The sequence below is a fragment of the Opisthorchis viverrini genome, assembly GCF_000715545.1.
Source record: "Opisthorchis viverrini unplaced genomic scaffold opera_v5_246, whole genome shotgun sequence".
Classification (NCBI taxonomy): domain Eukaryota; kingdom Metazoa; phylum Platyhelminthes; class Trematoda; order Opisthorchiida; family Opisthorchiidae; genus Opisthorchis; species Opisthorchis viverrini.
The window spans coordinates 31,982-44,394 of NW_008751902.1; the positions used below are offsets into that span (position 1 = coordinate 31,982).

Consider the following 12,413-nt stretch of genomic DNA (forward strand, 5'->3'; position numbering starts at 1 on the left):
GTGATAAAGTCGTGGAAAAGGCAAGAACAAGGCCCAACAATCCTGTACTAACCCGTAGAGTAGAATGAAACACTTCTTCTGTTTTTACAGTTATATGTTTTATGGACAGCATGAGAAAAATAAACCCTGTTTGTCGGACTGGGGTTGTTGTTTGTTTTAACGCACTATTCAACCAACGACAAAGCCACACTGATATCGGCGTAAAAATAAAATCAAGGGTTTGGCGTGGAGACCATCATCCAATAGATTCCGTAAAGACCTTTCCTGGTTATTGCCTGAAGTGATCAACATAGTCAACATAATAATCGAGCCGTCAAAATATGAGGATTGAGAGGTGAACATGTTTTCAGGGCAGATGGAAATATATGCAAAGTCAGGGAGTTGAAGACTCTCACTGGGTCAAAAGAATCCAGCAAATGACAACTCCTTCGCCTAAGAATAAAGGGGATAATGACCATCAGTTTCGAACGAATCGTTCGCCTTCTCACTTGCCTATTAGAAACCCATTCATCTACGTCAGGTCCCCCCTGCCCAAATTTATGCAGAACAATGTATATGAATTACCAACCCAATGCAATAACCTTGGAAGAATCAGGAAGGAACGACAGGATTTGGCGAAGCTACTTCGACCTGCTTCTCTGGCAACCATTAGGAATCCATTAGGTTTCCAAAGTCCAGCTTATGACGTACTTCATTATAAACAGAGAAAACTAACGACAAGGACAAGAAGCAGCACCGCAGTAAGAACCAACAGATCAGCAACATATGGAGTCACCCCACCTTCGGCGTGTCAAAATTCAGAGTTCAGGAACTTCTACTTTTATCTTCAAACGGGAAAGGTCAATAGACAAGAACCGTCTCCACCAGATTCGGTGCTTTCGACAAAGCCATTGATTGGGTTGCAAAACAGGTCGTTTGGAAACAGGCATGAATCGAGTGAGGAATGCATGGAAAGCAAGCATCCACTAACAAACACCTCGAAGCTTTTGAGGGGTTTGAAGCTCCCTCCAAAGTTCAAAGAACAAAGCTTATCTGCACAAGTAGTGACCAGAATGCACAGCTTAAAAACATCCAGTTCTGAAAAAATTTCCAAGGAATCTGTGGCTACGGTATACCCATTGCAATATATCCGAAATCCAAAACAAGTCACAAGACATGGTCCCGAACAATACGAAACTTCATATTTATGGCGAACTAAGGATGAAAACCGCAATCTACTTGGCATTCAGTATACAAACGATAGGAAACTGTGTAATGGCTTGGATAACAGAGTTATTAATGAAGTGGGTTACAATAACAAATCAGCCTCCCATGAAGATGTCCCTCGTTCGAATGAATGTATGTTCGATAAGCTAAGAAAACACTCAGTGGACAACAGAGACGTTGTTAATCCACTACAGGAGCGAACTTTTCGTCTGCTGAACCGTTCGCAGGAAGCTGAAAATATCTTATCTGATGAACATGCAGTGAAAAAAACGACTGAGTTTCGAAATGCACAAATCACGAGGTCTACTCAGCCACTATTCTGGACAAATTACATTCAACCTGAAAGCTACCTTAAGCTGCATGGTAACGTTTATGAAATGTGAGTCCATTGGAACAAGAAAACACTGCCTATGTGTTATTGTCATCAGACAGAGGAAAAAGCGAAGATTTAATGAAAGCCCGAACTTTAAATCAGCTTTATGAAGTCGATTCTTGGGCTTCGAATTGAGATGCTGATTTGAAGGTGGTCGATTTTTAAGGCATGGAAGCAAGCAGTAACCGATTTTATTCGTTTACATTATTACGGTTGAGATGTACAAGCGTAAGCGGCTAACAAATGATGACGTTTTACAATGAGATTCAAAATTATTTTTAAGTGCTTGTTTTAAACCCAGTTGTAGTGTATGAAGTGTTGACTTGAAACAACTCAGACAGCTCTCCTCCAATACTATCACTAAGGTAACTCAGTAATGTTTTTAAAAAAGACATTTTGTTTGAACAAAACTAGAGATCTTCCTCAAAAATGCTCCCTTTCATGTCAAACATCTTCTTTATTTGATAAGGGAGGCCAATACTGCAGTTGATTTTGAACAGTTTGCATGGCATTATAGGATAATCAAATGGCTGTGGCAAAAATTTAGTTGTTATATTGTACTGCAAAGGATGAAAGACGTCAAAGGGTAGAAGGAGCCATTTTGCGGTGTTTGGTAATTTTCTGATTCACATTTTTTGAGTACGGTAGGAACTAAACATACATGCGTAGTAAGTAATTTTGATGTACTTGAAAACTTGTAGAAAAAGTGCACTGTTTGCTATGAAAAAAATTAGTTCTTGAAGCGCACGTTTTCCGGCGCTTGTAAATCGGCGCTGATTGTCATCAAAATTTCAACAAAAATGCAGTATCAAAATATTTCACAGCTGGTTTACATGATAAACCAGTATGAACGCAGCTAAATGACAAATGTGTATCTTCGCCAGACAAAATAACCGCTGAAGGTTTTTCAGAATTATTCGAGAACGCACGTAAACACATTTGCACTGTACAAAGCGGGTATAATCAAAGAGATTAAACGGACGGCGCAGTTTATATAAGCAAACAAGCCTTTATTAAGCTTGAACAACTTAGGTCCGACTGCTCGCGCAGCGAAAACTACAAGGAACATTGACTGTGTTAACACCTACAGTTCTGTTCCAGACGTTTACTACCAATCAATCAATTATATTCCTTGAACACTTCCATGATAACACTTAATTTTTTGGCTCTGATAGGGATTTGCATTCTTTTGGGCTGCGACGGATTTAAACAATATTATTAAGGAGCCTTGCATATCATGGTGAAGCGCAAATATTGGACTTGTTTACCTATCAGCAATGCAACTGACAACATACTTCTCATAATTTTGGCTTACGTTGCTTCTATTTGCACCACCAATTTTTTACCGCAAAAGTTCAATAACACGCTTGAAACAAAAACAACTTGAGCTAAATCCCGCGGACCCTCATCAGAGCTAGCTTCACTACAAAAGTTAGAAAATTTGAAAAAAAACTGAATGGTTAGGGATAACATTATCAAGTATATTGTCTTGGTAGGTCTGAGTTGCCAGAGCTTCACAAGTTTCGCTCATTATTTTGTTTTCTGCGCTACTCCATTTGTTTTCCTGAAAATTAAAAATTTTGACGTATTGACGTCAATGACTTTCGTTCAAATATGGTAGATTACAGTTGCATCTACAACGGTTTGCTTCTTGCCAGCTCGTGCTACCATGTATTACTCCAAAAGCGGCCTCAGAATCAGCAAATTCTGAAACATAAATTTGTCGTATTTTGGTTAAAAAGTATTTTAAACTCACATGCGCCGTAGTGTCTTTTGTCTAAAAAATGTCAATGCCGACAGTATTGTTGAACAAGGAAGCTACTTATTTTATGGAATACGAAAGCTCTGTAAATAAACAATGCATGATGGGTCAATCAATAGCGGTTTCTGAGCTCCTTTCACGCATAAGACCGGCTAGATTAAGATTTTGTCGGACCACTTAGGTTTTTCTTCTCTACTGACAAACTTTTGATGTACCGTTTCCGTGTATACATTCCAGGGGTTCATCGTACTGGTTGCTTCTCTTCTAATTATTAAAAAGTTTCATTTTTAAATGGACTCCATTAAACAGCTGTTTTCAAAGAAATATATAGAGTGGAATCACTTTTACTGATTGGCTGGTTTCACCCTTCTTACATTGTTGCAATGCCGGTCGAATCTTTCAATCTGTGACAGTACGCCTACGATTTTCTTCAATTTTATCGCATTAAAGGATGTTTCTTGTAGCATTTCATATGGTAATTTAGCCGTTACTACTTTCTAGTTATTTGAGTGAAAATAAATAGCGTCTAATATGCTAAATTAAGACCACTTTATACAAGAACATTAACTGTGTAAAATCAGGATGCTCATGTGGTCTGTTCCGAAGAAATTATGGCTCAACAATGCGTGCAATAATTATTTTCACCAATTTTACTTTTTGATATCAACTTAATGATTAGCCGTTCACTGATCTACGTGAATTACTTGGGTAAAACATGTTTTTATTTTCCAAAATGTTTTCTGCACTTAGTTCAAGCAGGTAAAAATAAAAATTAGTCGTGTAAAATAGAGAAAGTTCACGGAACTTTTAGAAAAGATGTTTCAGGACAAGATTTTCATTAAACAAGGTTCCACGAAACACTTGCGCTACTCAGAAAAGAGATTATTGAAGAAAATGTGTGTCTTGGCAACCTAAGGTTACTTCAGACATCAATTAATGTTTTGGCTATTTCTGGTTAACATTTCTTGAGTAGTGAGACATACTTTTCCGGAGCAGAAATTTTTTTTGAACCAAGCTAAGCGGTTCCACTATAGTTAAAGAATTTTGTCTCTTCTTGATGATTACTTAAGGTCTTGTCATGATCCTTCTATTGTTTATGTGACATCCACGGTAATTTAGTATTCTCACTGTGCTAGAAAATTTGGCTACTGTAACAGTTTTTCTGTTTGATCTGTGCGATAGTTGCGAGCCAATATACGGTAAAAAAAGCACTATAATTTGCGGGTAGCCTTGGTATCAAACCCGGAATCTTCAAATCAGTGTTCACAGTGGTGATTTTCATGAAGCCACCGGTCTTGGCGCTGAGACAAATCAATAGATCTCATATAAGGCCGAAAAACGGACGAAGATATACGTGTGCAAATGCAACTAAAAATGCATACATGTTTTAGGTGATGATGATATACGGAGAGGACGGTGCAAATAATCTGAGTTGTATAAATATTTTCAACGAAAATCAGTCACTGTGGTGGAGATAGGAAACCTGCTTATTATTTTACAGTGTTTGCTTTGTGTACAGGAAAAATAAGACGCGATAAACTGGTCCGTTGCTTACAGTTAAATGTGCTGTTATCCAACCTTTATTCGAACTTATGACTTACGTACTTCTGTCTTTAGTGTTCACCAGGACGTGTTCTTGACCGACCCGCCGGCTTCTACGGCAAGCGGAGCAGTAAATGTAACAGTAAGTCAACGTTAAAGAATCACAGCGGGTGAAGATAGGTCATAACTTCTGCTTTTGTGTTTATTGTGATGAAGTTTAACCACTGTATTTAAATTTGCGGATTGTTTAATTATTCCTTACAGTTCCTACTTCAAGCTACGTTCGTGGATGAGTTTAGCAACTTGGTGTCTCGACTAACTAAATCATTACTCCTACGAGAAATTATCGCAGAATCTAGCAGAGGAATGACAAAATCAAGACGCACAGGAATGTCAGACGGAGTGGTTTTCTTGTTCAAAACATTAATAGGGTTTTATAATAGTAAGAGGCGAAAACATTCCGTGGCAAATCTCTCACTACTTTTTGAAATCGATGATGAAGTAGTATCAACCTTCATCCTGAGAAGCCACTAGTCCAGAAACCGGTCAACACCGGATCAAATGAACTGAAGCGCGTTTGACTTATTGATGTCACCTCGGTACGCCGTCGAAATACGGATTAAGTACACTACTCATGAGGTACTTCTGGCCAAGCGGTATTGAACCCAACTATAATAATGACAATAATAATGATGATGATAAAATATTATTTTGCAGAGGCAACACTCCATTTTGGTGTAGAAGGAGGTACAAGGGCTGAGGCGCTGTCAGGCTGTCCAAGACCAGAAAACACTAGCTGAACGACAAACCGTCAGGTCATTGAGTTCGGGTCCTAACCATTGACACACCCCTACTACTGACAGTACTGTCGCGGAATGGAATCTTCTTTGAGATGACAGATGCCCAAGGTTGATGATTCCAGACGGAGATGAAACAATTATTCAGTGCCTGAAGAACCCCCGCTTTACTGTGATTTTAGCTAAAACAGTTTCACTGACAATAGAAAACAGATAGAGGGCTCTGTTTGAGTATGTCCTACCGCTGAGCAAATCTCAGGCATGAAATATCGCCTCTCAACTTTGCGTTAAACCGGTTACAACTTCACTTCATTTAATCGTTTTCACTGTCTTTACACAACTTTTTCGTCGTATTTCTTTAACCTTTCTTTCTTTTACCATAGCAAACATCGTCAGTGACCTTAATGTTAGTATTGTTACTATGAGTGCTGTCAAAATAATTACATTTTACGCATCACTTGGTTTCGGGATGTTCATATAACAGTGAGGTCGCATTTTTACAGTCCAACCTTAAATTTACTAGACCTCAAAGATTAAAATGTAAGCTGTATTTCAGCCACCCATTTACACGTTCACTTTTCAAGGAGGAACACACGACCACCCGTCATAATGTACTCGCTAAGGCGACTCCGAAGCGGGCATGCAATCCACCAAAACAGTTGGAGTTCGACAGCGGAAACGCTTCTGATGAAGATGCCGGTAAAAATCCATCAAAATTCGTCGACAAGCGGCAATTCATAATACCTAGCAATGACAAAGAACAGACTGCAATTACTGCTGTGCTAGAGCACGGAGAATGTTCGTCGGATACTGAAGCAGGACCCCCGAACAATGAAGGTAGTTGGGTTAGTGTCGATGATGACCAGTCTGCAGAAGAAGCGGCCAGAAAAAATGCTGTCAATGTAAATGAAGCTGGCGAATTTTTAGGCGACCTTCCTATGCCTACAGACGTGGTGCCTGGCAAGAACCCTAAGAACTTGGACGAACCTAAGCAAAGTGTTTCCAAGCAAAAGTGCTCAGTGCAAGGCGACAACCAGAGTCAATTTGTTGGAGGTTGTGAGTTACCGTTTCTTGTTTTCCAGATATAATATCGTTCACAAATTCAGAACTTTTATTATAGCAGGTCACATTTTGAACGATGGATACTGTATCACTTCCAGTTCTACGAAACTAGACAAGCGCTGTCTGATAACGGCGTTACATTTCCTCTTCATAATAGAGTTCGCAGACATCCTTAATCGTTTATATGAACTGCCCATGAAAGCAATTATTCCCGCCAATGTCACCTTGGAATCAGACATGGCAAAAGAATGCAGTGGTTTTAAGGTACACACAACGTTTCCGAAAAGATTGTGAAATTTGCTTCAAACAAGCTTTTTTCTGTGAAGTCCTCTATAGAGAAAGTATATCATGTCGGGAGAATAGCCAAGATCGGGTTTTGAATATACGATGAAATACAGACTCTGGTCGTTGGCTAGAAAGCGTGGTCTTAGCTTGTGCACTTGTGTGAATGAAGCATAGTAAAGCTGAAAGTAAAGCGACACGCTGCGAAGCCTCCTCTGACCCCCTGCATAAAACTAGGTGTTAGTCACCTGGGTTAGGAAAGTCTTTTCAATGTTGATACTGGTGGAATCTACGTTGTGGTTTAGATATATCAATTCAGATCCAACCAACATTTAAGTTGGTCATAATCCTTCAGAATTATGAAAGCAAAAACAAGACAGGTAAGTATTGCCACATCACTCAGTGCTCAGTATCTCTCGCTTTCAAATTTCTCTAGCACCTGTGAAGATCGATTCTGAAGAACCTAAAACTGGGACAACCAGATCTGCCTCGCCAAATTCAGTCACGAAAATAGAAAAGTTGATCCAAACTGCGGTTCCAACAGGCGATCATCCCACCAGAAAAAATGCTGAGGATCCGGACCACGCTAGATTCCTTCCGACACAAAGATTATCAGATGGAAAAGAAACCCAAAAGGAGTTGGCGAGGGATGTCCTTTCACATCAGGATCTACGCAGCCCATGTGTTAGCATCAGCGACCCCGTACGCCAGCAACGAAAGAAAACAGGTCATCGTGTATGCGCTAGGAACGAACGAACACTTCACCCCGCGCTGATAAATTCTTTGTTTCCAAATGTTCCACCAGTATTGAAGTTTGTTGAAGATGGTTACAAACGTGAGTGAATTGGTATAGGAAAACCGCCTTCCCTGTATTTAGTTTCAATGCAAGCATTATAACTACATGAAGGACACTAATTTATCCTCCACTGAACTCGAGAACGCTTTGATGAGGTAATTGTCGAGAATATGCTATGTTTGGATGCAGACAGGATATTTCTAAAGGTTTTGATCAGGAAGTTAATTTACAGAAAAATGTACGTCAGATTGTCTGATTAGAACTTTTATCGCCTTTTCACCCTCCGGGTTATGTTCCAAACTTCAATGAGCCCTATCAGGATAGTGCTGACATGGCAATAACGTATAGTGGTATTTATCAAAGGTTCCACTTTTGTATACTCGGCTGTCGGTGCTCACGGACGCATTAAAGTTTTGTCCAGTGGGTTTTACGTGAAAAATACGGGAATTTCTATTACGGCACTTCCATATTTTAAAAGCTATCCATTACATTAATACCGGTGACGTGACCACATATAGTTCATCGCCACCAATGCCTGGTGTGTAGGTATCTGAGTTATGTACGGGTAACCCGTAATATGAATGTGGTCTCATCTAACAAACACAGCGATGTTCGCACAGATGTGGACCCCTAGGATAAAAGGATGGGAGGTTCATCCACTTCCCGAACTTTTGCAACGTACCCACCAAGACCTACAACCAATGTGCAACAGTTGGAGATGAATAAATTTTTCAAGCTTTGCGTCAATAAAGTCTCACTAATAAGGTTATTCACGTGAAGACAAAGTCAAATAACGCTTTAAATAAAGAGCTAGGGGCGAGTTTTACTTCGCTTTATCTCTATCTGGGTGATTACGAACAAGTTCCGCGCTAACCATCAGTAGTACCAATTTAAACGAATCAGAAAGTTGTTTGATGATTGGGAGGGTGTATGGCTGATGTGCGTAAATCATTTCGAAAATATATTCCAAGTGCATTCTGTGTCTGGTTTATTTACTATCCATCCATACTTGCGTTTGAATAAGCCGTTCAGTAATACAAAGCTAACGAGTCATGTATTTGTTGTAGGTTGTCAAGTGATCTACAGAACCCATATTCAGATCATTCTTGATTGAACAGTTATCTTCTTGTCCTCGTGCAATTGCCCGGCAAACGCAGGTCAAGAGGGGAAAGCATAACGCTTGCTTGTGAACATGCTTACATGATAATTAGGGTACATCCAGAAGGTGCGGGTGAAATGGTTGTAGCATGTAAGATATTCACAGTTCATGCACCGCAACTTGGCGGAAGATTTGCGCTGCTGCTGAGCTCTAATTAGAGTGAAACTCGAATGTGGTGTTGTCCTTCTTTGGTGCGGACTCACGATAATAATTGCTCCAGGACGGGATGAGGAATGTTCGAAAAGGATCACGTGGAAAAGGGAATCAAATATTTGTGCTGTTTGAGACGTAATTCTTGTCCTGGCTTCTGCGAAAAGTCAACTGTCAACTGATGGATGATCAGTAGGCTTTGGTTGATCCTCGCGAATGACCTAATGATTATTTTAACAGAGAATTCGAACACTTACAATAAAAGTATCATCAGATCCCAAAAGCTGCAACCATACCAGCACTTTCGTCTGATCCCTCTACGCCCACATGAAGAGTCCAAAAAGAACGAAGGTGCTGGTGTCATTGAGCTTTTCTGGATGCGACGATATTGTTAATTACTTACAACCTACTTCGTTTCTTGAACCCCTGGTTTATTGGTGTTCAGAGCTGGCAGTCAGGAAGGAGCACCCGGTGTGAAACCGTTCTGTATGTTGCCACAGTTGCTGATTTTTGTTACAGGTTTCACATGTTTTCGTTCAACTTTGCATTCGAAATGAATGCATCTCACGAGATAATTTTTCGGCCAATGGTGCACAATACAATACTCATGTGTAGGATTTTGGGCAGTTCAGGAGCTGGTACATTGGCGTAATTGATATAGGCATAATTCACTACTTTGGTCGCAAGATCCCCTTTCACACCACTGTATACTAATTTTAGGTTAGAAGTTTGTCTGTGAATCTTACTCAGAGCCGTAGTTTTTCGCTGCAAACGTGTATGATTATCACAAGTCTGGGGAAATAAGATGTTTCTTTGCTTCCACCGTGCACGAAATGAACAACTAAGAACCTGTTCAGAGTAATTACACATTAAAAAAGCACAACTGACAAGTTCATTATCATGTATGCTGCGAACTCATTCAAAGTGGGCTAGTGAGAGTTGAGAAGATAGTAAGTTTTAAACTTAGACCCAGGGCCGTTTTATGCACTTAGAGCAGTGGTCGCCGATGAGAATTCGCGTCCATGAAAGCATTCTCATGCCATTACGAAGAAGTGGGATGAATAAGGGTGGTCTCGATCAGAATAATATCTGATGTCTTTTCTCCTTCAAAGTATGCTTGAGGCTTTTAGGATAAAGTGAACTGGGTTATATCGTGATGACTTGCAAGTCATCCTACTGGTGTGTAATTCCAGTTTCTTAGTATGATACTACAATGGAGATTCCCCTCGAATGGCTGACGGTTAAGCCACCCACTCTTAATAAGGGTAACTTTTACCTTGTTGGAACGTGATTTTCGCATTATTTTCGTGTATTTGCAGTCCTGCCCATCCTTTTGACAAGGAAAAAATGTGAACTGATGCAGCGGTTGTGATGATACCTGGTGGGTGAAGTAATATACACAACGCCCAGTTATATCCACTTGACGGTCAGGTTGATCCCTATCATGGGTTGATTTTCTAGAATTGGCCTTTGTGCTAGCATTCAAGTCTTGCTTGGTCTGGAGGAAGGTCAAAGAGGTATTTAAACATCAACTCGAAAGTAACTATCACGGTGGAGGAGTAAACTCCGGTAACTATGGTTTGAGAAGTTTGTGGATGGCTTGGTAGCCACCATACTGTCACACATCTGTTGTAACGTAAAAGCCACTTGATTTGAAGGCATACTAGGATATTTAGATTGACAAATGGCTTTGTCGAGAAGGAACGAAAATGGAGCTTAACGTAGGCACAATATTGTGTGATGCCCAAAACTCACACGAGAATTTATTTTACCAGCTACTTTCCTGATAGTAGATGGCATCATTGTAATCATTTATTCCATTTCAGTCGAATCGCTGCCATGGGATTTTCGGCGACTTTTGAGGTGGCGAGCAAGTGTTTTGACTCCAGTAGTGGTGAAACAAGTACTAATGCGAAGCGGATTTCGCGTATCCAAATGTAAGCCAAAGTAGTTTTATCATTGTCAAAATGTCGTTACCCAGGGCTTAACATATGAGCTTGATTAATGCTAAAACCGATATTTCGGTTGTTGCATTTGCCCAGTTACGGATGTGTCAAAATCACCCAGTCTTGAAATGGCTGTAAGTCACTGTTTTGTTTCCCATAAATGAAACGAGTCCGCTGTTTTAGAGAGGTGGAATAAACCAACGACCGCACGTGCGAGTGCAACTACTACTTGTCCAATGAGCCGCGGGTAGCGCAGTGATTACGGCTCGACCTCATTAGCCAGAAAGTTAACTGTTCGAACCCAACCCCGGCACCTGGACTGCTCCTGTCTAGACTTGAGTAACCCTTTTGATTTACGTGGCAGCCGAACACCGACAGGGTAGACGATTAATATTTTACTCGTCCAGTGTTTGACTTCTACGTCAGGAAGTGTTTAACGAAACCAGTTATCGCAGCTCTTATCTGGGTGTTCGCCTGGGCGGTGAAACCTATGGCCAAAGTTGTATTGCCGTTCCTTCGTCAGCACTCTAAACTGTTCGCCCTACGCCACCGGTATTGTCCAAACAGTTTCCCAATCCGTCTTGCTGCTGACCTTGCGAGGAAGGATCACTACCTTAGGCTCTGTCTGAGACCAAAATTGACCGCTGACTTCTTTTTCGCTTAAATAAAAGCTGGATCGAAAGGCCACAGAGGGAGCTAGTGAAGGCCGAAGTAGAAAATAAGAAATTTACGTATCTATGTTTTCTTTAGTAGTTTTTTTGTAGAACCCAGGTAATCTCCCCAGAAATCCGGGGTAGCTTCTTCCTCTGTCTGAAGCTACTTGGCGATTAAAGTAAATATCTCTCACATGATAAGACGATAATTTTTCTATTTCGGTTACTGGGCTTCCTCCTGATATTCTACATACTCATCGAAAGAAGGGTAAGCGATAATTTTTGTTCCCTGCCAAAAGAGACCGGACTATCGCCGTATTAGAATTGTTCAGAATGTTATTACTCCATGTCTGTTTTCACGAAAGCAACCGGACCTGTGAATATTGAGTGGTCTCTCAGTACAGAGGTACCGAATAATTGTACCTGATTAAGAATTGCACTCTATAATCTATTGGTAAGTGAACGTAGGCGGCTTTAATCTGCAATATGGAGTTAAATGTCCAGTTTCACATTGCGCAACTCCCCACAGTAAGCCGATGCGTAATTGTTATGCTTGTTTTCCGACCATCCTAGTGACGTCAGCGACAGAAGATTTGGATACGATCGGTAAGTGTCTATTATTAGGAACCATGAACCTATTGCACAGCAGTCGTCCCGCGATTTGCATACCAGAAGCTTTACTAAA

The 12,413-nt window shown here is 40.5% G+C and overlaps 1 protein-coding gene across 1 annotated transcript in view; it reads left to right on the forward strand.

Moving 5' to 3' along the window:
* Positions 1 to 206: 206 nt before the first annotated feature.
* Positions 207 to 12,413, forward strand: part of T265_08919 (hypothetical protein) — a gene marked incomplete at both ends in the record, with an annotated part of 43,668 nt that continues 31,461 nt past the window's right edge. Inside the window, 6 exons of the mRNA XM_009174858.1 lie at positions 207 to 1,585; positions 4,959 to 5,025; positions 6,265 to 6,736; positions 7,461 to 7,859; positions 10,956 to 11,066; positions 12,302 to 12,334. Coding sequence (XP_009173122.1) covers positions 366 to 1,585; positions 4,959 to 5,025; positions 6,265 to 6,736; positions 7,461 to 7,859; positions 10,956 to 11,066; positions 12,302 to 12,334 — 2,302 coding nt within the window. The remainder of the gene's footprint in view (positions 1,586 to 4,958; positions 5,026 to 6,264; positions 6,737 to 7,460; positions 7,860 to 10,955; positions 11,067 to 12,301; positions 12,335 to 12,413) is intronic.